Consider the following 25,521-nt stretch of genomic DNA (forward strand, 5'->3'; position numbering starts at 1 on the left):
TAATCATTTAATTATTTAATTAAATTCAACGAATACATCTTTAAAATCAACAATTAATTAGGAGTCGCAATCGTAGACCTTCTGTCTAGTAATTATTCTCTTTTTTCAAAAATGACATTTGCCGTCCCCTTTCATGGCACTCTGCTCTTCACTCCTGTGGCGAAGTCAAACTGAGTGTGGTGACGTCATCTGTCCGCTGGTATTCGCAACATTCGAAATAAATTTCGAATGCCGCGAATCCTGCTGCGCTACACGCTAAGTTGTTCCACGCACCTTTGTATACTGGTATTTTCTAGTTGACCCTAAACTTTAAAAGAACACATTTTTTAAAACGTTAAATTCTCAATTTTTGCAAGACATTAGCGCTTCTTTTAAAGTTTAGTTTTTATCATTTAACATATCTTCCTTAGATTTGCTCCGATTCATCTCAAATTTTCACACAATATTCTTGAAAGGTTCTTCATTCAAAGGATTAAATAAAAGAACGCGAAACGCTTTAAAAACGTTATCGATGCACTCAAGATACCTTATATAAGGAAAGGAAAAACCCTCTATACCTCAAACGTCCAGCTCCCGGTTTCAATTTTATTTAGCACATAGTTTATAGCTAGCGCTTCTTGCTGGTAAATTCCTTTAGTTCTTAATTTATAATAGTAATTTTATTCATTTTGAAGTATGACGTAAATTTAATCATAAAATGATTAATCTGATAGTGAGTGAGGTTATACTTACAAAACGCACTTAATAAAAATATGCCAAGAAAAGTTCTTATTTTCAAAGGATATTTCCAAATGAACGCATTTCCGACGCTTAATTCCCAACGAGTTGTCAGAAACGTATGAATGTAGGAGCGAGAGTTATGTATGTAGCTGCGCTGGATTAGCGAAAATCCATCCACAACATTTCTTCGTCCTTGCAAGGACGATTTGAAAATCCGTCTATACATTTTTACCGTACTTTATTTTTTCCTTTCGCACCAATTACATATATTTGTTAAATACATACATACTAATATGAAAAATATCATGTACAGAGTTACATAAATTAAAGCATAAAACAAAATATACAGAAGTATCTTGAAGGAGAAGCTGATAAAGGTTCAGTCGAAAATTATTTTATCACGAGTTACTGAATAATTGTTTGGCGGTCCCATTCCGTTTGTTGGTTCAGATTTCTGAGGAAAGATATTAATTGTAAGCTTGATATAATGTAAATGGCAGGAAGCTGTTAGCTTACTCGTGTTTGACATTCAAATAAGGTTTGATTTCAGCCATTTCGAATCCATTGAAGTTCGTTGCTAACACTGTAGAGTACGCTCCGAAATTTCGGAAGATTAGGACGTCATCAACTTGCAGCTTAGGTAACCGAATGTCCTCATATAGCTTGTGACAGGAGTAAAAGTCTTTTAGTATTTTTATAAAGTTTGATTAGAGGTATTGGTCTTACTTTGTCAGCTGGATCACATGTGGGTCCCCATATAGTACATTTATACTTTTCTTCATTTGTCTCCTGAATGGGAAGAAGATAAAAAAATTTGGCTGTTTTGAGTGCTGTACAAAATGTAGTTGCAATTAATAATAGTTGTAATTTATTAGTTGAAGATGAAAAAGCACTTTTTCGATTAACTGAATAACTATTTTGACTATTGATGGCTTGATGTGAAAAATTATTTGACAAAGTAAGTAGCCACTTGCATTGCTAGTGAGTAATTATGTTAGCAACTACCAACTGCCAATTATGGGGATCAACAGATGGACCAGTTCAGAAAAAAATTCACTGGTAACTCAGTGTTATTTACATGCAGTCGGCGAGTCATATAAAGATCACATGAGTCAGTCGTTTGATAGTGTGGTCTTCTCCAAAATTTATTAGAAATTTGAATGCAGTTGAATATAATATTCACCAACGAAGATGATGATGTGTATATGAAATAGTGGTTAGACTCATAAGGCCCATATACTGTCAAACAAATTGCGCAACGGGGCGACCCCCTCTGTAGCCCCTTGCACAATGGGACGATATTACCTTACCAACTTATTTATGATTCGAAAATAGTACCTCTCGAAGTGCCGTAACTTTAACAGAAGTACGGGAGGATTTTTTATCCTTCTATATACCCTCTCACTCTCCGGTTGTACGGTCGCCAAACCCGAATTTACCTTGATGATATCAAAATATTCCCCCATTAGACGGGGGATTTGAGAGAGAGAGCTCAAAAAACAAAATTAAACCCTCTCGTTTAAAGGGATGTTGACCGTCGCAATCCTTTAACGGGGTTAGAAAAAGAGTACCTTTCTCTTTCTTTTACACATCCTCCCCATTCTGCCCTCCTCACGGGATAGCTTTAAACTTGGCTATGATGCTATAAAGGAATCCCACTTTGAGAGGTAACAAAATTTTAAGAGTGATGAGTGCCATGAGTTTTTATCGAATTTTAAGAGAGGGCACCACTTCCTTCCTCCTTCATAAACTTTCCATCCCCTCCGAGGATGGGGTTGAAAATTCAATCTTTACCAAAATTATAATTCAGCCGTCAGCTGAAAGATATTGTGCAACGAATCGCAGTATGCCCATATAAAACACAATGCGTTGCGTAAACGTCTCCGGTGCGCAAAAGATTTCAAACATGTTTGAAATTCGTTAAACAGTTGCGGAACGCATTAAACACGCCCATACAATGGCAAATTATTGCGCAATGCAGCCTGTTATTTGATAGTGTATGGGGCCTATGACGCATCTTCATTCATTTCCACTTTACCCCGCGCACAAAAGCGAATTATTTTGCAACAGCCTGCGTTGCGCAGTTTGTTTGATAGTGGTGGATCTGACCTTTGTGAGCCCCGCACTGCTGCGAAACATGACTTGGTGTATTAACAAAGACATCACTCGCAACTCAGTTTGTGAAAACTTAAAAATGGATTCCAATTCTACTGTAGATGATTGTGTCTCGGATTTAACATGCGTCCCTCTTTAGTACCACCTGTACAATGGTTTGCTACAAAGTTTCAATGGAAGATTCATAGCATATTAAAATGCTTTCATTATTTAACTGTAGAAAATAAAGGAACTTTTCTTTGTAAAATCTACAACACACGACTAATGATTGATTTTTGGAATTTGCACACTCTCCTTGAAAATGGTAACGAAAGCGTCCAGAATGCTCACTTTCTCCAACTTGAGCGAGAATTCCAACGATATAGGCTGCACATTAAGATCCTAAACGAAGTAGGATATTGGGACTCTGAAGAGTATTTGTTCCCTCTTGTAGAACGAGGCTTTCTAAGAACCCCTACCCACAGTTTAGAACAGCTTTCCTAAAGGTGGCATTGTGACCGTGTTGGATGATGTGAATGTCAAAGAGGCTCTAGAAGACCCTGCACGGACATGTGACGGGGAGGTATTGCCTTGGGGACCATAACCACAATAGTGAAAAGGTTGAAGATTTCTGCAATTTTCACCACCTCCTAATCGGTGCGACACTGTTCTAGCACAGGGCCCGTCATAAGATCAGTTTTATTTCCATGGATCAGAAGTTGTCTTCTGAATATGCATAATAAAAAAGCTGCTGACATCGGCCTTGAACCATCGTCTAATTGTTTGCTCACCTTCACTGTTAAGGGAACAGAGCGTCGGCTCCCCAAATTGGATCCCCTTTGTTTCCGCAATCCGTCTGTCATCTAGCAGTGTGAAAACTTTCTTGCTGCACAAACGACCTACACTCCAAACATCGTGCCTTTATATCTGTGTCAAGTTGTCGGCCACATGCTAAATGGAAGTCAGCAAACCTTGCCGACTGCAAAAACAATGAATTGTAGTATTGCATTGATCAGGGAAGCAAAAACTGCTACCGGATACTGCATCACGGTAGAGTTTGTCGCGGTGGTAAGCTTTTCGATGGTAGTGTGAGTAACGTTATCGGTGGGCTTCTCATCCCCGATCACAAATAGCAACAAATAGAAGAGGTGGAAGGAGTACATGACAATTATATTCGGACGTATAACATCCGGTGAAGTTCCATCTCTTCTGAATGATATGGCAAGCCACCGTAACCGTGGTCCTCCAAACAGAAGTGTCATCAATGCATTCAAATGCAGTAACGCATTTGCATTGTCGAACAGCGTGTACAACCATGGTTTTGGTTTTCGGTCTTAGAGGTTACGTCGACGGCATAACACTGTTTGTGAAGCTAAATATCTTGACAGCTGGACGAAGTTCAATTGTGAACAATTCAGTGAATACTCGTATTGCCGAAATAACCTAGGTCTTCTTATTACCTTTGCAGACAACTAGTAGCTCGGTTTTTTAAATATTTTTCAAAGGCCCGCGGATTTTCAGAATGTTTTATGGTTGACCTCGGGTTCCTGGAGAAGGAATCCTTAACGATTGCGCAACTGATCCAGCGGATGTTTGTTAAGTTTTAACTAACTTGATTTTCGGGTTATTTGATCTTTTCTTTGACTTTTCGCGCATTTATCCTGTAGGATGTGACTTTTAGCCCTTAAGCGATTCCATATTCATTTTAAAGGGTCCTTTTCATTTACGAACAGTTTTAAGACAGTCGGAAACCGGGAGGTTGGCGTTTCGGATATAAAATATTTTTTGAATTTGTAAGTTAGTAGTAATTATGTAAGAAACCAATTATAAAGGCCGTTAATATGTCAGACTATCCACTTTAATATGATGTTGATATTATAAGGCGGAGTTAATATACCCAGAAACGTAAGTTTGATCTAGTGCAATTACTGTTATTAATCAAGATTAACACCAAACAATTTAGTATGACGGTCTATGTTGTCATTTGTATCGTTGCGAAATTTCGCACTTCGAGGGAGAAGCTAGCAAGGGATCGTCCAGACAATTTGGGAAACGCAATACAGTAGAATACCGATAATTCGTATCGCCAAGGGACTGACGATTTACTATGAAATTTCGGGATTACCAATTACCGGAAGTGCAAAGTAAAGAAAGTTAACTCTAGGGCCCGGCAGATTTATACGAATTAGCCGGAAGTAAGAATTATGGGGATTCCACTCTACTACTATCAATTTTATTCGAATAGATGCAGGAATTGAATTTTTCTGTTGGGTAGTTTTTGAGATTGAATTCTCTCTTTAAGTCTATTGCTTTCACTCTCTTTCTTTTGTAACTGATGTCAACCGAAGGTCGTGCTTCAGTACTAATCAACGTAACGATGTTCTATACGGCTAGTTCAGGAGCAAAGTTTTTACATGTATATTGTGTTCCCTTCAAAGTGAACGCAAAATCCTGATGTTCTCTGCGTGGATGGGGTCCCCATATTTTTTCACATGATTTTTTTTAGAATCAGTTACAAAACGAAGGAGTGAAGGATCGAAAACTGTCGCAAATCTAAGAAAAATTGGACTAACCCTGAAGCCATCTCGAAATTTCTGCAAATACATATATAGTACATCCAAATAATTCAGTTCAACTAATAGCAAAAAAATAATTCTGCAAATGAAATTTTTCTATTTTCTCAAATTATTTTGAAGTTTTTTTTTCATCCTGGACCATGCATTACTTACCCGAATCACTTCTGGCCTCGTTAACTTTCTGCCGAATAGTAAGTACCGAAAACCTGCATGAATACCGCAGTTTATCGTATATGCGAAGCTTGGTTTCCCATTGTTACGTGCCTCTTTCACATTAATTACTTTGGTTACGAGAGTGAAGGCTGCAGAAGCAAAATAACGACCTGGTTCCGCTATGACAGTAACATCGTTACTGGGGAAGAAGGTAGATAAAGCCTGATTGATAACTTTTGCCACCTATAGTAAAATTTTAGAGACACATATTCATATATATAGATTTGGGTAAATTTGAACCATTCAGGAGTTGTTAGGAATTACCTCGCTGAACGCTTGGACGTCAGAAATAAATCCTCCTCCTATGTCTAGTAATGTCATGCGGTTTCCAATTTTCTCACTTAAATCGAATATCTTCCTCGCGGTAGCTATAGCTTTAAAGTACGTACCATAGTCTAAGCATCCTGAACCAACATGAAAGCTTATGCCGATAACCTGCCGGAAATTTAAGTCACGGATTAGAATTGGACTCAGCATGTCGCTGTAATATTGCGCGAATATACCGCTCACCTTCATGTTTAAACTCAACGCTGATTGAATTAGTTCAAACGCTTCAATTTTCGGATCGCATCCATATTTTTCACCGAGACCTCGGAACCAGGCCTTTTTGGCATCACAACGAATTCTTAGTATGAGCCTATAGTGAAGAATGGTTATTAACGGAAAGAACGTATCGCTTAATACTCGTCTTACTCGGCGTCGGGGAATAGTTTTTTTACTCTATGCAGTTCACATTCGTTGTCAAATGTCATCCTTTTGATACCATGTTTCCTTGCGTATAAAAGTTCTGAAGTCCTCTTGACAGGATTAGCGAATACTATGCGGTTTGGTAGCACTCCCAAAGCTTGTATCTGAAAACAGTTGATTAATCAATCAATGGTCTACAATTTCAGCGATGTTTCACCCACGTACCTTTACTATTTCATTGCCCGAGGCACAGTCAAATCCGATTCCTAGTTCTGCTAGCATAGTCAAGAGAGGAGCGTATGTGTTGCATTTCACAGCTAAAGGATTAAAGATCATTAGTTCAATTACAGAAAAAAGGACAATGACTGTAATGCAATAGAAAGCAGAGTAAATATGGAAGAGGAATAAGGAGGGAGGTTGACTAGTTTTCCACGATTAGTACATGTGAATTAACCGTCATTTCATCAAGTTTACTTTGATATTAGTTTATGATGAAAGAAAACAAATTCTTCGGTACACTGCCCAAAATATATAATGATAAATGTCATTATCTGGGGCGGGTAACACGCTAACCGTGGTCATTGATGGACCATATGTGAAAAATTTTAAAAGCGAAATTTCCCAGGTTTTGCTTTAAAATATTTGTCGTAATTTGTCCACATGTAACAAGTGCCATAGCTGAATTCGTAGGAACTCGGCTTTTCAAAAAAGTAACTTTTATCTATTCCAACCTTGTTATTTAAATTTAGTAGGATTTTCATGAAACTTGCAAATATCGTCCCGTACGTTACGTCCTATGTAAGGAAATTTGCATTTCCATATTTATTAACTTTATTGGAGAAGATAATGGAATGACGACAACTACTCTATATTGAAGGTTTTGAAAAAAAACTGGTTACCAAAACCTCAAACGGAACACTTCGTGAAACTCGCGAGCCTCGTGAAGGCCAAGCCTATTGAGTCTGAGTCGTTAGGAGAACGCGTTTCGGCAGCCAAGTGGATGTAATGGAAAAATTGAAGATGATTCTGATAACTATACCAATGGATGAAGCGCTGGCATTATTGTTGTAATCGGTAAAGATTACTTTAAGGGGAAAAATAGGCATTCTTGGAACTTTATGACTAAGGTGATATGTGCTCGCAGTGAGTACAGCTTATACTGTAAAACTTCCCTGAACGGACACTTCTAGCAAGCGCACATTTATCGTAAGCGGACGATTATATATTGCCCTCATGATTTTTAAGTTTTCATTTTATTTTTACTTCTGATATCCGGACATTCTCATAAGGGGACGGGGACAGACATTTTATCTATAGTTTGATGTAAAAATGTCCAATACGCCGATAGTAGAAAAACATTTTCGGGAAAGAATTCCGACAGTTGTGCTTAGTTTTCCGAATTCGATGAGTTCGAGGAATTGAGTGTCCGTAATCTTGGAAAGAAGTTTAAAATTGGGAAAGCTGCAGAAATTTTAAGAATTAAAATAAATATTATTCAAAAATGGGTAAATCATGGGAATGATATTTCAAGGAAGACATATTAAGCAGAGGGGTGGCTGATGATTGATCAAGTTGCATGTGAGTGGCTATGCCGAGCCCGATCAAATGCCATCCCAATTTCTGGACCATTAACACAGGAAAAGGCGTTGAAAGTTGCTTACAGTTTGGGAAATGACAATTTTAACATTAGTTGTGGTTGGTATGGAATAAAATACAGAACCTTAAGCGGTTAGGTCACCTCTCCTGATTGTCCTATAGTTGGTGAGTGGACACCGAAAGTAAAGGAGGTTTGCACTGGATTTCCCCTAAACACATTTACAACTGTGTAACGGCGCTTTATTTTTGAGCAATACCGGACAAAACTATGGCGGTGAAAGCAGAGACTTGCAAAGGAAATCTCGAATGAACGTGTCACAATTTTTTTCTGCACAAACATGGAGGATGAGTTTGAAATTCCACTTCCACACGATTTAAACATTTTTAAAGTCCAATGTCAAGGGAATAAAAGAGCGTGGATGACCCACCAAAGTCGCAGTCGCAAGGAAGAAATGTTATTTTACTTATGGATGATGAGTTTTTCTTCCGCCAAACATGACTATTTGCACTACATATGTTATAGATGAGTCAATTTCGCCCAATGATAGCGTCATTTTGTGCATGCGAAAGAATAGTGTAAAATTTTTTTCACCGAATATAGTCATGTGGGGTATCAAATGAAAGGGCCCGATTAGTACTTTTCGAAACTGGGATTGTGCCCCAAAAAGTGAAGCAGGTCTCGTTGGCAGAATCTTATCCAACCGCAAAATCTGAAAAAATCTAGGCCTCAAGATGAACCCCATTCGGATATCTTATCAAATGAAGGAAATAATAACATATTATTATATTTTAGAAATTTACCCGAAAACCTGCTTTAGTTTTATCCTATAAATACAAAATTTGGCATTGGTATAAAGGATAATATAAGGCATAACCTTGCGTCTGAATGAAATTAACTATTATTAGCAAAGTAATAGAGGGTCAAAGTTGAACAGTTCACGTGAATTTATTGCACTCTAAGATGTTTATGATAATGGTATCATCATGTAAATTGGCCTGAAATGAGCGGGGCCGGAGGGGGGGATATTTTAGTTTTCCGTGTTTAGGTTTTTTTGACTTATTTGTATATTAGTACGAATTACTCGAGACAGACATATGTGTCAATATGTATGCGCTAAGAAAGTTTGGAGGTAGCCTCCAATAGGATAGACATGTGTTCACGTTAGTACCAGTGATATTTATTTTAAGTACATATATGTATGCTTTTGGGCACAGGGTAAAGTGGAAATGAATGATGATGCGTTATAGGCCCTATACATTATCAAATAACAGACTAGCAGGCAGCGTTGGGCAATAATTTGCTTGGTATGGAAATGATTGATGCGTTGCGCAAATGTTTAATGAATTTCAAACATGTTTGAAATCTTTTGGGCAACGAGTTGCGTTGTTTATGGGTATATTGTGCTTCGTTGTGCATTATTTTTCAGTTGACGGCTGAATTATAATTTTGATAAAGGTTGCATTTTCGACCCCATACCCGGAGGGGTTGGAAAGTTTATGGATTAGGAAGGAAATGGCGCCATTCTCTTCAAACCCGGTCAAAACTTGCGGTGCCCATCCCCCTTAAAATGTTATGGCCCTTCAAAGTGTGGTTCCTTCTATAGTATCAAACCCGGTCAAAACTTGTGGTGCCCATCCCCCTTAAAATGTTATGGCCCTTCAAAGTGTGGTTCCTTCTATAGCATCATGGCCGAATTGAATTTTCAAACCTGTCCATTGAGGAGGACAGAATGGGGAGGATATGTAGTATAACAAAGAGAAAGGCTCTCCTTTTCTAAACCTATTAAAGAACTGCGGGGATCACCACCTCTTTAAACGATAAGCTTCAATTTTGAGCCTTCTTCCCGCAGTGGTAAAGAAAGTCCTTTCTAACAAATCCCCCCGTCTAATGGGGGGTATTTTGATATCATCATGGAAAATTTGGGTTTTCCAACGAAGAGAAAGAGTGTAAAGGGGATATATAGAAGGAAAAAATGCAGCCTTTCTCCTTTTCTTAAAGTTACGGCACCCCGAAAAGGTGCTATTTCCGATAGAAGGTGCCTCCTCCTGCCACTCTAGATCTTCCCGCACCTGCGCGGGTGCCTTCTCCCTCCACTAACTCCTCACCCCCTGCGAGGATGGGGTTGACAAATATCCGAAGCAATTTTTCAAAAGTAAGGGGGAGATAAATATAGTTCTTAAATTAGACTGGCTAAAAGTCGCACGTGATAAAAATACAGATAGATCCAATAGCATTTTAATGGCAACGTTTGTTTATTTAGGATTAGCATTAGCTGTATGTACATATGTACATCTTTATTTTAGCAATTAATGAAGGAATATTTTGCATTTTTTGCTAGGTACGAATGGAAAACCATTCATAGGGGTTCCTCACATAAGACAAATACAAAACCTTTTACCTGAAACGTGCAGTTTTCCATATCCCGACTTGTTTCTATATTATTACACTATTATTAGGTATACTACTATGTACGAAAACTTTTGTCCTCCGTCGAATATCTTTATTTTTGAATTTTCGGGTCAATATGTATGGAAAATAAGTTATATTTTATACTTTCCTAATAATAGTCGGTTTCAAATATAAATGTACTCGAATTTTCTGGTTCACATTATTAGTTTCTTAAATATTTGCAACAAGTCGGGAAATCGGAAGCTGAATGCTTCAGGTATGAAAGGTTTTTCACAAAACCTTAAAAATGGGGTGTACGAACACCTTTGTCCTTAACCTACAGCTAAGTCGAAAAATGAAATAACAAATAGACGTTGAACCTTTCATCCATTGTGGCAGCAAAAATTGCTTTGTATATTAGATGCAAATTATTCAGAAAAATTCCAAATTTTCTAAAGAATGTGTAAAAGGTAATCATCATCATCAACGGCGAAACAACCGGTATCCGGTCTAGGCCTGCCTTAATAAGGAACTCCAGACATCCCGGTTTTCCGTCAAGGTCCACCAATTCGATATCCCTAAAAGCTGTCTGGCGTCATGACCAACACCATCGCTCCATCTTAGGCAGGGTCTGCCTCGTCTTCTTTTTCTACCATAGATATTGCCCTTATAGACTTTCAGGGTGGGATCATCCTCATCCATACGGATTCAGTGACCCGTCCACCGTAACCTATTGAGCCGGATTTTATCCACAACCGGATGGTCATGGTATCGCTCATAGATTTCGTCATTATGTAGGCTACGGAATCGTCATCCCCATGTAGGGGGCCAAAAATTCTTCGGAGGATTCTTTTCTCGAACGTGGCCAAGAGTTCGCAATTTTTCTTGCTAAGAACCCAAGTTTCCGAGGAATACATGAGGACTGGCAAGATCATAGTCTTGTACAGTAAGAGCTTTGACCCAATGGTGAGACGTTTCGAGCGGAATAGTCTTTCTAGGCTGAAATAGGCTCTGTTGGCTGACAACAACCGTGCGTGGATTTCATCATCGTAGCTGTTATCGGTTGTGATTTTGGACCCTAGATAGGAGAAATTGTCAACAGTCTCAAAGTTGTATTCTCCTATCCTTATTCTTCCTGTTTGACCAGTGCGGTTTGATGTTGTTGGTTGATTCGTCTTCGGTGCTGACGTTGCCACCATATATTTTGTCTTGCCTTCATTGATGTGCAACCCAAGATCTCGCTCCAATGGCCGCCTGCTCGATCTGGATGAAGGCAGTTTGTACGTCTCGGATGATTCTTCCCATGATGTCGATATCGACAGCATAGGCCAGTAGTTGGGTGGACTTGAAGAGGATCGTACCTCTTGTATTTACCTCAGCATCACGGATCACTTTCCCCAGGGCCAGGTTAAAGAGGACGCATGATAGGGTATTCCCTCGTCGTAGATCGTTGTTGATGTCGAATGGTCTTGAGAGTGATCCTGCTGCTTTTATCTGTCCTCGCACATTGGTCAGGGTCAGCCTAGTCAGTTTTATTAATTTCGTCGGGATACCGAATTCTCTCATGGCCGTATACAGTTTTACCCTGGCTATGCTATCATAGGCGGTTTTAAAGTCGATGAACAGATGGTGCAACTGTTTTCCATATTCCAACAGTTTTTCATCTCTTGCCGCAGAAAGAAAATCTGATCTGTTGCTGATTTGCCTGGAGTGAAGCCTCTTTGGTATGGGCCAATGATGTTCTGGGCGTATGGGGCTATCCGGCCTAGCAAGATAGAGAATATCTTATAGGTGGTACTCAGCAACGTGATACCTCTATAATTGTTGCACTGTGTGATATCTCCCTTTTTATGCCTGAGGCAGATAATGCCTCGTTGCCAATCGTCAGGTATTGATTCGCTGTAAAAGGTAATAGTTCAAAAAAATGTCTGATGGTTTCGTCTAGGGACCACAAATGTGGGAGAAAGTTTCTTCAATTTGTCCAGTCCGATATTAACTGGATGCGGACTTAGGACTGTCTCAATCTTCAACCAAGGTAATAGTTCGTTCCGAAGTCGCCAATAATGAAGCGGCTAATACATGGCTGTCAAGCCATAAGAAAAGCCCTCTATATAGTATCTGGAATGCCGCGACGAGCACCGGAAGAGCGAGTTTTCAAACACATTTTTTTTAAACAGTTTCTTATTTTCAAAATGTCTTTTTCAGATTTTGCAGGAATTATAGCTCAAAAAGCAATAAACGGATTATTACGAAATTTGGAGGTATGATTCTTTATAACATTACCGAGAATATGAGCCAACATTTTGGATTATTAAAATTGAAATTCAACAAATGCGGTAATTTTAATTTTGATTATTCTTACTTGCATTGAGGTTCATATTCTCAGAAAATAAGTTAGTAATGTAAAGTTTTGAAACCTTTTTGGTTTCAGAAAAAATTGGAGTCTCGCAGTTAGAGAACTCTAATTACGACCTTGAATGAATGTTGAATGTTGGGTAACTATCATAACTTAAATTATCCAAAAAAAATCTTGTTCTTTGTTCACAATACGACGAATATAATGTCCAAATTTGATTGAATTCCAATTAATTGGTCCTACTGAAAAAATCTAAAAAAAGTTCGTGAAAAGAAGCCTTCTAATGTAGTTTCCTCCCCTAAAACTAAGAACAGAGAAAACGTTTAAAAAAGCAAGCTTCAGGGTCTCGAAAATTGGAGAAAGGATCGGTATCGGCGATTGAAAGTGAATTTTGAGTTCTGCAAATTATTGTCGGAAACATCCTGTGAACATGAAAAGTCCATTCGATTACATTGTGCTCCATACAAGAAAGATTAAGGATCGATAGGTGAGAGGCGTACTTCACCCGGGGGAACTTCCTCTGAAAAAAGAGGGACCGTGTGAATCTGCACTGTACCGCTTAAGTGAAGTAATTCACAACCTGTAGGGAATGGCGCTGGCAATGCGGAGTTAGCTCTGTCAGCGGGTTGCCACAGCAGAAAACGAAACTACTAGTTAAACCAGGAAATCTCTCTATTGAGATCATCATGTCTGCGACGAACGAGGAGACTTTGGCAGTAGCAAGAGGAAAGTCTGAACATCGGGAGCTGGAGAAAAAGGTTCTATAAAAGTCATACGAGAAAGTAAGCGGGATTGCTGCAGACAACTCTGCCTTGATGCAAATATGGATGCATGAGCGCTGCATACAAGATTGTAAACAACAACAACAACTCACGTACCCGCACATTAGGTACATTTGAAAAGTGGAGGAGTCGAAGGAGAATCCTATAGTGGAAGGAGTTTTCCCGCATAGCGGAAGAGGCAGAGATTATTCCTACTAAAGAAGCCACAAAAACCACCTGGCATACCCTCCTTATATCGTTCTATCTGACTTTCAGTCATTATGGGGGTGATGTTCGGGGAGGATTATATACAGACTGAAGCAGCGCATATACCACAGTATCGGGGGAGGAAATGGTAGCAACCGGGGGATGATTATGGAAAACGACACTGGACCCATACGCTGGTTCCATAAATTAAGAAATGTGTTAAGCAAAAAGACGAGAGTTGAATTACTACCTGACACAGTTACTTACGAGGCAGGAATGCTTCAGGAAGTATTTGTATCGTTTCAGATTAGATGCGTTCCCCGACTGTCCTGAATTTGCCGCTACTTTCAACAAGGACTCGGAGCATGCTCCATTGTTCGAGATTTGCACCCTCGACGTTTTTATCGGATCCCATAATCCCGTGTAGGAAGTGCTTAGGTCAAAAACATATTGAAGCGCAGCAAACGCAACAATAATTGCCATACAAGAAAAGTTCTGCGAAATAGGTCTAGCTTGGAAAGCTCACTGAATGTGTGATTTAATTGCACTGATATCGGCCGGAGCCCTCCCCACGAAGTAATACTTCACAGTGGTCCCGGGGCGTGTGGGCGGAAAAGTTGAGGCGGCTTCAGTGAGCGAGAGTGCTACACACTTCGGCAACCCGGGGCAGCAACCTCGTCTTAAGATTTCCACCTCCATCCTTAAAAACACCTCTTCAAATCCTTATTGAAAATCGTGCCGAAATAGATGAAGATTTTTTATTCAGTGTTCAGTAGAACAGGGTCCATCAGGCCATCAGGACCAAATCCGACGTTAGAATCAAGAATGTAAATGATGACCTTAACTTGGTAAGGTGCAGAAGGGGAATGACGGGCAATACAGAGTAGTTTACATTCAATGGAAGGTAGAAGAGGAAGAGGAGGAGGAACCCCTCGTCCTATGCAATGAATACCAGTACAAAGCAAATAATAAGAAAAATTGTGGGAATCTGCTAGTGGAAGCAGTGAATTTCATCCGGGAATTACGAGTGTGATACCAGAACAGGTCTAGAGTAACATTGTTGCTGCATGTTATTTTTCAATAATGCAACTGGGGAGTGGGTCAGGTAAAATTGTGTGAAAGGTATTGGGGGCTCGGCCGCCTGTTAAATTAGCTGTGATGCAATCCCATTGTCCATTGAAAAACAACAGGTGAAAATCGTGTGTTTATGTAAAATTCTATTTACATATATTGTTATATTTGTAGTTGGACTCAAATTCTTAAGGTTTCCGGATAGAGACGTAATCGGTGAATGAAAAATAAACATCAAACATTTACTTCTGTTCGATGCTTTTTGGTGATATTAACCAGTTCTTTGAACAGCCTTACAAAGTCGGCATTACGAGAATTTTAGCTAATATTTTATTTTACGTTCAGGTCTATGCAATGTACGATTCGAGCGTCGCATGTTACCATACACCCTAATATTATACTGAATAATTAGAGGTTATTACCCGCAGACACATTGAATATAGACGATTTCGAACAGATTAACTAATTCGAGTTTTTATTTATACTTTCCATTGGAGAACTCGACTGCGTGGTCATAGGAAGGAAATAAGAGACTAGGAATGAAAATTGTGCGCCCCCTCAATTTAATCTAACTTTGTTAAGGTTTCTTAATGACGATCGTCTGGATCCGAGGAGAATCCGCCCTTTCTCAAGCCCAAGGTGAATGATTTTTAATTTTAGATAAAATATTGACGGTGGATCTGTATATAATTCTAAGCCATGAGTTCGACGGCGATAAAACTTTTAGCTAAGAACTGCGGTTATATAGTGGAGTTATTTGATAATGATTTGACCTTACCGTAATATGGTATTATCCTCGGTAAAATTCGCTTCCACATGATGAATTTATTTACGATTTCACTAAGATCGCAAATGTAGAAGGGCTCTTCGAAGTTATGTCCATGTACGGTCTGCATTGTTCGAACCGTATCCGGAATATCTAGTGAATCCTTGTAGTATGTAACCGATTTGTCACTCATTGTATTCTTTTTAGCACAAAATAACAAAACTTTAAACGATGCAAGCGATCCTTCCAATAGAGTGGATCAAAGGCAGTTCTAACATGTATTGCTTGGAATAAACTCTGAAGTTTATCTGTGTATATCTCGCACTGGAAAAGTGTTTCACGCACGTTCACGGGCAAAATAATATCTCGCTTTGACTATCATATAAAACTACAAATTTTGGTTATCCCGAATTACTGAACGTCAGAAATAGAAATGATAATTTCGCGACTAAAGTAATTCTATGTTACTTTTCACTACTGGGCGTTCAGAGGCAAGATCAAAGACAGGATTCAGTTCAGCAGCTGGAGATCGTTTTACTGTAAAAGTAGTTGCACCTCGAAGGATTATTTGATTATTTCACTGTATACTTTTGTCGAATTAATTTTAATTGAACGTGTAGCACTTATTGGAGCTCGTTTTACCTTTTCACAGAAGAGTCTGATCTGACTGTGACTGGTGTTGGTCCCAGCACGCAAATTTTATTGGTTTTATGGAGCAGATGGTGTAAAGTGATTCACAATTTAATCACAGATGATTAGCTGATTAAATCATAATCAAAACATAATAACTCTTATTAACTTTTAATGCAGTATTTTTATAAACCCACACCAACGGTTGCATTTCTCTCATGGGTTGTCATATCAGCGAAAAAGAGGAAACTTGATTTCGATGGTTGCCCATTAGTCAAGCTAGACTTAGACTTATATTTTCGCACATAAGCAATTTCGAACATAGAGGCGCGGAACTCTAACGTCTAATAACTGGCTCAAGGCAAATGGGTCATCTCTATTGGAGACGATACGTCGCTTATATTCAAATCATTGGCCATGATTTATTTTTAAAAATAAATCAAAACGCTTAAAAATAGACAACAATTTGTCAAAGCAACGGAATATTCTTCTTCGGCAATGAATTTTCCTCCAGCCGGAATCATTTGAAAATTCATTTAAATATTTTGACATCCAATGAAAGAGTTCGCATGATAGGAACATCTATCATTTAGCCTTTTCTGAAAGCAAATCAGTGTCTGGTTTATCACCATCAATGGTTGCAGTGAAGGTCAAGGCTCATCTCCTAAGTACAAGTAAGGACGTTTAAGATGATGCAAAAATGCGGTTGTTTGAAATTGGTCAACTCGGGGTCATATGATTCCGCGTGGTGCATCAGACCAAACACAGGAAATGTGCGAATATTCCGTCTTCCGAACCGGTTGGTTAATACAATATCAGCAAATCTGAGGTTAGACAGTCAATTTGTTCACGTCAACTAGCGAGGCAACCGAAAATGAAGAGAAGAGAAGCACCCACAGGGTGGTTTTTCCATAGAAATGTCCCTCAGATAGATTCAAAGCCAATTTAAAATACATATAACTTATTGGTTGGTGGTTAGTTCTGCATAATCATTGCTCCGAAATTACATCATTTCTTGCTACATAAATGAAGTTTGCTTGATGAAATTAAACAGTTATATTGGTTGTGAAAATCTTCGACTAAAGCATGTCCATGTTAGGGAAATAGTAATAAATGTCGCAAACATGGAAGTCGTGAACTCTGTAGATCTTCATTATATTTTAGTATTATTATGCCTTCAGTATCTTGCAGAGAGACGAACTGCCTTATGAGTTGCATTAGTGGAGTTATTAAAAAGGAAATAATGCTTGTTTGAATGCAGCAATACCACCCAGTGCATATAAAATCAGTTAGGTATGGAGCAGAATGTAGTAGAAATATAACTTTATCTTCAAACTGCAACTATACTTCGAGAATTTAGTATAGGATGCTTTTAAGGTTTCGTGGAAAAGAAAACAGTATTAACATCGGTTCCCCTTCTGTCAGTCTGTCTATCCGTTTGTCTGTCTGCTACACTCACTTTTCTGAAGAATTATCTGGGGTATCAAATAAAAGTTCTTCATTAGTACTTTCCGAATCATGTGTTAAGTTTAGCATTCGTTACAAAGAGGGGAGTGGGAGCATGAGGGAGACAGAAAGACAGAACTCAAATTAGGAGGGCATTCTCAGAAAATACCTAATCAAAAAATAAAAATGAAAAAGTTATGGTAAAGCGTGTATATGCAATCTAGACTTCTAAATATTACCTATTCTGATATTTGATTTTATCAAGTGATAGCTATCGCTGCAGATGAATGAAAATTTATACACAGATTTCAGGCGATGCTTTATCAACGAAGTCTGCTGACCCTATCAGGTTTTTAAAAAAAAGTGAAGCGATGGCGGCTTTACGATTTCTTACCAGGGCAGAGGCAAATCGTCAGACGCTGCCTCACTTCTGCCCTGGGAGCAGCGTGACCGTATCGGCTCGCGGATGTTGAGTGCTCCTTTATATAATTCGTAGAACACGACATGACTACGAATTATATTGAGCGCAAATCCGCCTTATTGACCAGAGCTTGGCCAGAGCTGAAACAGTAAGAAACCGTAAAGCCGCCATCGCTTCACTTTTTTGAGAAGTTTGGGTGCAAGCCCTAAGCGAGGGGTCCGTGGATCAGGAAAGAGGGAGTAAGTTGCTTCCCATTTGGTCCGGTCCTGCATTAAGTTGATGCGGACTTAGGACCCCATCATTCCTAAAACGAATCTATCAGGTTTTGTTGAAACCGAATATAGACACGTGGGGTATCAAATGGAACGTCTCGATTAGTAGTAACACTAATATAGCTCTTAGTATGAGGCATCATACTCATCATCAACGGCGCAACAACCGGTATCCGGTCTAGGCCTACTTTAATAAGGAACTCCCGACATCCCGGTTTTCCGTCAAGGTCCACCAATTCGATATCCTAGAAAGCTGTCTGTCCTGACCAACCCCATCGCTCCATCTTAGGCAGGGTCTGCTTCGGCTTCTTTTTCTACCATAAATATTGCCCTTATTGACTTTCCGGGTGGGATCATCCTCATCCATACGGATTAAGTGACTCGCCCACCTTAACCTATTGAGCCGCATTTTATCCACAACCGGACGGTCATGGTATCGCTCATAGATTTCGTCGTTATGCAGGCTGCGGAATCGTCCATCCTTATGTAGGGTGCCAAAAATTCATCGGAGGATTCTTCTCTCGAACGTGGCCAATAGTTCGCAATTCTTCTTGCTAAGAACCCAAGTCTCCCAGGAATACATGAGGACTGGCAAGATCATTGTCTTGTACAGTAAGAGCTTTGACCTTATGGTGAGACGTTTCGACCGAAACAGTTTTTGTAAGCTAAAATAGACTCTGTTGGCTGACAACAACTGTGCGCGGATTTCATCATCGTAGCTGTTATCGGTTGTGATTTTGGACCCTAGATAGGAGAAATTGTCAACGGTCTCAAAGTTGTATTCTCCTATCTTTATTCTTCTTGTTTGACCAGTGCGATTTGATGTTGTTGGTTGGTTGGTTTTCGGTGCTGACGTTGCTACCATATATTTTTACTTGCCTTCATTGATGTTGCAGTGCAAAATCTCGTGCAATTGCCGCCTGCTCGATCTGGAAGAAGGCAGTTTGTACGTCTCGGGTGGTTCTTCCCATGATGTCTATATCGACAGAGTAGGCCAGTAGTTGGGTGGGCTTGAAGAGGATCGTACCTCTTGCATTTACCTCAGCATCACGGATCACTTTCCCCAGGGCCAGGTTAAAGAGGACGCATGATAGGGCATCCCCTTGTCGTAGACCGTTGTTGATGTCGAATGGTCTTGAGAGTGATCCTGCTGCTTTTATCTGGCCTCACACATTGGTCAGAGTCAGCCTAGTCTAGTTATTAATTTCGTCGGGATACCGAATTCCCTCATGACCGTGTACAGTTTTACCCTGGCTATGCTGTCATAGGCGGCTTTAAAGTCGACGAAAAGATGGTACAACTGATGTCCATTCAGTTGGCGGGACCTCCAACTCGCCGATGTTCTGGTTGTTCAGTAGCTCATCAAAGTATTCAACCCATCGCTCTAATATGCCCATTCTGTGGGTTCCCTCTTTGTCTCGGGAGGATGAGCATCGAGGTTTGTAAGGCTTCATCCTGCTGACTTATTGGTAAAACTTGCGCGCCTGGTGTGGTTGCTCCCTGTACTTTTCTAGTTCACAGACTTGATGGTTCTCCCAGGCTTCCTTTTTCCGTCTGTGAAGTCGCTTCTCTGCTCGACGGAGTTCATGATAAGTATCCGCGCGTGCCCGCGTTCTTTGAGAATGCAACGTTACTCGGTATGCAGCATTCTTCCGTTCCGTTGCTAGCTTACATTCATCGGCAAACCAGCCGTTCCGACTCCTTTTGCGGCTGGGGCCAAGTATGTTTGTGGCCGTATCAATAATAACGTTCTTCAGATGGTTGTGAAGATCATTTGTTGATGCTTCACCTCCAGGTCTTCTGTTGACTGCGGTTATTGCGGCATCCATTTTCCTCTTATAGGTGTCGCGGAGGGCTGTGTTGCGGATGGTTTCAGTGTTAACTCTCACTTGATTGTCAGAAGGGATTCTGGGTGGTATTGTTATTCGAGCTCGATGCACCATGCCAACGAGATATTGAGCCGAGTCTATATTGGCCCTCCTATTTGTTCTGACATTCTCCAAGACTGAGGGTGGCGGCGTTAAATCAGTAAGTGGTCAATTTGGTTGAAAGTGGTGCCGTCTGTATGTTTGTGGACCACTTTCCGTGCAAACCAGGTACTTCCAACAACCATTTCATGTGACACTGCTAATTGGATCAGTCGCAGTCCGTTATCATTTGCATTTTGGTGTGAACTATGGGAGGCAACGTATCGCCTGAATATGGGCTCCTTCCCTACTTGGCTGTTAGAATCCCCAAGTATGATTTTGATATCATATCTGGGACAGGCTTCGAGGGTTGGTTCTACTGCCTCGTAGAAGGTGTTCTTCTCCGAGTCTGCAGTCTTCTCTGTAGGGGCGTGAACGTTAATGAGACTTATATTTCTAAATTTCGCTTATGTTTTCAAAGCCGATAACAGCAGGATTCATTTTTGAGCTGACTAAGAAATCTACTCCGAGCACATGGTTTACTGGATGGCCACTATAATATATGGTATAGCGGCTCTTCTCCTGAAAACCGGTCCCTGTTCAACGCATCTCCTGTAACGCTATTACATAAGCCCTATATTGGGACAGGGTATCGGCTAGCTGCTCATCAGCTTCATCTCTGTACAGGGTGCGCACGTTCCATGAGAAATGCACAAATCGTTATTCCGTTATCGTTGCCGGGTTCGTCGTTGTGTAATCCGTCCAGTCCGAGGCTCCTGTTGTGGCTTCGTAAAGAGTTGTTTTGCGTGTAGGGTTGTCAGCCCTACCCAACCCCCAACCTGGAAGACCAGTTGGTACAATTTGTCCCGTTTTTAGGCGCGGGAGACTCGTCTTCATCCTTCTCCGTCTGCAGCTTTTCGTTAAAAAAGAGCTCCCAACGGTCACCACGTGGAGGTGGAGATAGAGTTTGGTAGTAGAGCTGTTGGTGTTGGTTCAGCAGGCATTTCCCAGGTTTTATGCTTCATCATGGTTACCAATCCACGTTTCGCCCTGGGACCTATACTATCCGTTGACCACCTCATTTTCATCATACGGTTTGGTGGAAATCCTACTATTATTAACGAAGTTATGATGAGTCAAAGTTGCCTCTTTCCCGCCAAATTACTACGACCGAAGAGATAAAATGTGAGTGACATATCGAATTTAATATCGGGTGGATTTTACGCATATTCAATACGAGCTATGGATAAATGTAACCATTGTGTACCCAAATATTCTTATATCAAAATTCAACAAAACCTTTCATACCTGTAGCGGCAAGCTTTCGGTTTTCGACTTGTATAAATATAAATTGAAGTGTCGGTGAAAGGTGAAACTGGATGCTTCCTCCTAGACAGTGGTAAGTTAAATTTCAACTGGAGTAGCACTACCAACTTGTGCAATTGCGTGAATTTATGGGGCTCATAATTGTCTATTAAAATATTTTTTTTACTTCGCACAGTGCGCGACAACAAACGATTGAATTCGTCGTCTTTGCCGAAACTTTTGTGAAAGGATCTTGGTTTACCTCCTTTCAAGGTTCAACTTGTGCATGAATTGAAGCAACATGATCATTGTTTGGGCAGTATTTTTTTCTAAATGGGCTTAAGGAATTACTGTCATTGCATCACAATTTCGTTTAAACGTTTTGTTGATTGATGAAGCACTGGAGGGGACAATAATCCACAAATCATTTTCGAACATTACGACATCAAGAAAAAATCCCCGGTTGGTGCGCGTCCGCAGTAATCTAATAGGCAGTACACACATTAAAAAGTATGGACAGGCGAGCGTATTAGGAAAGCTTATCCCTTTACATCACTGGGCCTCAACTATCGCACAGGTAGATACTACTAGATGTTTAGGGATAGTCCTTACATTTTAGTATGGGTATTACCTATTAGATATATTGGGGCTAGGACGTTACAATCAACGGTAAGCAGTACAGACACATAATTATAATATTAATTTATTCACGCCTTAAATAATAGGCATGCGATTTCAGTAAAACGCCGCCACACAGGGCGATACGAGTAACTTACTCAAAGAAACCTTTGAAGGACGATAAATTCCGCATGTCTATGCCGACAAACCAGACGCAAATGAGCACTTGGAAGCCAACATTAGGACGCGTTTTTGCCGAAATACAGTTTGATTTATTATGAAAAATGTGGGAGAATCTGGAACTCCAGACTACACAATGTAAAGTAAATTTCATGAAGATTAAAGACATTTTTCTGTATTTTATATCAATTTAAAGTTCTCGCCTCTAAAAATCATCCTGTGGTTGCGAAAAGGAACTCTGTTTTCCAACTAGTGTAATTGTAGTTGCGTTGCCAATCGCAACTACAGCAGGGGGAGGGGGCAACCAGTCGCTGTAGTTTTGAATGAACTATTATCGAATATCACCGGCAGCAATGGCGTGTAGGTGTCAGGTTATCACCAACAACAATTTCTATGGAGACATATAAAGTAGAAACAATTACACTAATTACAAGCCATGATGATAAGAGTGTACATATGGTATTTGTGGTTTTACCAAAACTACATATATAGAATTAAAAGCTTTGAAGATTTGTCAAAAATAGAGTTCAGATAATGATGATTTACTTTGCTAAGAAGCAGATAAATTGAATGTCGTTAGGATTAGAGGAATCGATAACGAGTCGGTTGTTGATGACGACATTTTCTCGACCAATATAATGAAAATACAGAAACATAGTAAAGCACAAAGCCTCCCATATGTTTTCATAGAATATTTGAACATTTAAGATCAGAACGATAGAAAATGAAACAAGTCGGACATCCGGAAGGCGTACGCTTCAAGTATGAAATATTTTGTGTTTTACTTATATAAGCATATTTTAATGAGATTGTAATGTTTATGCATTTCATTTGTCAGACCATTCAGTCAGACCATGGAAAGCCTTACAATGCAAGAAATTTGCACAAAGGTGACAACTTTGACCTATTATAGCTCTGTTAGTGTCGGTTAATAGAGTAGACAGAAAATCCTTCAGATATTTGGTTAAGGCCCTTAAGCCACAATAAGATTACCGATCCTTGAGATATTGGGATAGTAAAACCAGTAACGTACAAAGCCAAAAGTTTGATAATGAGTAGCCTCTGTTTATTCATTTTCATTGTTCTTAAATACAGAATTATTGCCTACTTTATGAATTATAAATTTAAAAAAAAACTAAATTAAATACAATGCACATTTTAAATTCGCCATACCACATTTCAGGCGTCTCGATCTTGACCGTGATGAGCTTGTGGAATAGTAGTGTCAGCCTTTTGTATGCTATACTATTTGCAAGCACAATTGATGGGCTTTGTGGTACAAGGTGAAGGTCACTCACTTGTTACTTGAACACGGTGCATTGTGTGGGTGGTTTGTGTCCACTATGATGACTTTGCATTGAGCGGAAATTATGTGGAGTGTGGAGGGTTAATAACTTGTTACGGCCCACCAAGTATTCCTGGCTTTTCAGATACTTGTTTCATTGTTGGCTGCTGGTGTTGGATGGTACCAACTTAGTTCTTGGTTTATGCTTGCAGAAGCACTGGATGTTCTTTCTGAAGAGTACGACGGTAACGATACATAACGATAGTTAGGCCTATTGAGATATTGAATACGTAGGAATGAACTTCCTTCCATACTGTGCTCTTGCTTAACGCCTCGGTTTATACGCTTCTTGTACTAGCGTGGAGAAAGACTCTGTTGCTTCAAGGGGAGTTGATCCATTGAGTGCAGGTACTATCTCGATTGCCACTGATGAGTTCATATTGACCAGGTTTAAAGTATACCCTCAGATCCGCTGATAACTCTCTTTGTGCGGAAAGAAGCATTATCTCTTTTGTTGTTAGGGAACAATCTGAAGTCAATCGGATGATCCCTTCCTCCTTGGGGCGATTTTGCTTTTCTGTCCATTGCATAGATGCTTTGATATGTTGCATAGAGCATCCAGGTATTTGTGTACCTTTTTTTTCAAAATCCTGGAATGCATTTGAATGTGCTGCGTTGAACATTTTTTTCTTTCGTAACTTTTGTACACTTGCGTGATGAGGCAATTCGGATTCATTTGTGTATTATAAAGTGCCTGTAGTTGAAACATATACATTGTTGTAGTTGACGCGAAGCTATTGCTTCCCAGCTGGTTTTGAAACATAATTGTTCGTCATAATTTAGTCCGTGGATACCTTCATTAATTTCAGGTGCAATAAACAGATATCCTTGTATCGTGATTTTCTGCTGATCATAGCTAGTCTGGGTTGCTACGTTGGATTAATGATGAATCTGTAGTGATGGTGGTAGCAGCTTCGTAGTCCTGTTCAATGTTGTCACTACTTCAGTTATATGTGAACATTCCCAAATCGACTCTTGGTTTGATACAATTCGCCACAAGCAATCGTATTTAGTATTAGTATATTCATTAAAGAAATTCAAAGCTTGTTGGTATGTGTTCAAGAAATGGAAGTGGATTTTATTCCTATTGACAGCAACATACCATGCTTTGAATTTATTGATTCTCTATATGCACTCGTTTAGATGTATGCTAGAATGCTGAAGCTGGGTTGGAATGGTTTGACGGGAGATCATGCATCTCCTGATAGTCTTGATCGTTGACGGCAAAGAAAGCAGTATCCCTCTCGTTTGTTGTGATCTCAAGAATTGAATTGATTTTGATCGATGCTGAATGTTATCAATAAATTATGGTTAAGTCTCTCGCAACTTATGTCATAACTCATCTACTTGCTATGTTCACACAACCCATTCATGTCATGTTTTGGATTACATCTTGCATTTTTACGTTGTTTGTGTGATTTTCACAGCAAGGTATTTGAATATTAAATTGGAATGTTCCTCTACTTATAAGCGCATTTCCTAGCTCCTGTAGGTAAAAACCTCTACTTAAATTTTTCACGCTCACGATGGTCGTTACATTTGATGCGCAAATTCATATTATGGTAACTAATACTAACGGCGATGACGCGTAATAGAATGGGTGGTTATTCCCCGTCTTCTGTTCAAAGGAGATTTGATGATCACCCTATTGACTTCTTGTACTGTATTCGTCGTTTATTGGCAAATGACACAGTTTTACAGCTTGTCGCTTGGCGATATGTCCATTCATTTTAAACGTTGCCATCCTGACCAAACCATCCTTCCCTGTCAATGTCAACATGTCCGGTTGTAAATTGGCGATTGATTTTAACTATTTTGGACGTTCTTGTAGTCTGGACAGGTATTTTTGATACCATCGGTTTCAGCATTCGGTTGACTGTTACTGTGTTAGTTGCCACCGTCGTAGTTTCTTGAGGTTGCTGTTTTATCTAGTAGTGCAAACACAGAGCTTCCGAATAGAA

The 25,521-nt window shown here is 39.7% G+C and overlaps 1 protein-coding gene and 1 long non-coding RNA gene across 2 annotated transcripts; one reads left to right on the plus strand and one right to left on the minus strand.

The window, feature by feature from the left end:
* Positions 1 to 941: 941 nt before the first annotated feature.
* Positions 942 to 16,098, minus strand: LOC119655085 (ornithine decarboxylase 2-like). The gene is made up of 9 exons (XM_038060785.1): positions 15,449 to 16,098; positions 6,516 to 6,607; positions 6,297 to 6,454; positions 6,114 to 6,240; positions 5,868 to 6,038; positions 5,544 to 5,786; positions 1,447 to 1,509; positions 1,237 to 1,382; positions 942 to 1,174 (listed from the first exon to the last, which is right to left on the minus strand). The coding sequence occupies exons 1-9, from the start codon at positions 15,627 to 15,629 to the stop codon at positions 1,126 to 1,128; spliced, it is 1,230 nt and encodes a 409-aa protein (XP_037916713.1). The 5' UTR covers positions 15,630 to 16,098; the 3' UTR covers positions 942 to 1,125.
* Positions 16,099 to 21,451: 5,353 nt separating this feature from the next.
* On the plus strand, positions 21,452 to 22,273 carry LOC119656100. Its single transcript, XR_005249994.1, has 3 exons — positions 21,452 to 21,511; positions 21,614 to 22,086; positions 22,143 to 22,273. It is a non-coding gene; the product is annotated as an uncharacterized LOC119656100 (long non-coding RNA).
* The last annotated feature ends 3,248 nt before the right edge of the window (positions 22,274 to 25,521 follow it).

Source organism: Hermetia illucens, chromosome 4, assembly GCF_905115235.1.
Source record: "Hermetia illucens chromosome 4, iHerIll2.2.curated.20191125, whole genome shotgun sequence".
Taxonomy (NCBI): domain Eukaryota; kingdom Metazoa; phylum Arthropoda; class Insecta; order Diptera; family Stratiomyidae; genus Hermetia; species Hermetia illucens.

Excerpts from the sequence above, each read along its gene's own strand:
- LOC119655085 (XM_038060785.1), bottom strand. The coding sequence starts at position 15,629 with ATGAGTGACAAATCGGTTACATACTACAAGGATTCACTAGATATTCCG. Across the intron at positions 6,608-15,448 it reads GAGGATAATACCATATTACG|CTGTGAAATGCAACACATAC; the intron begins GTAAGGTCAAAT and ends TTAATCCTTTAG. Across the intron at positions 5,787-5,867 it reads ACGTCCAAGCGTTCAGCGAG|GTGGCAAAAGTTATCAATCA; the intron begins GTAATTCCTAAC and ends ATTTTACTATAG.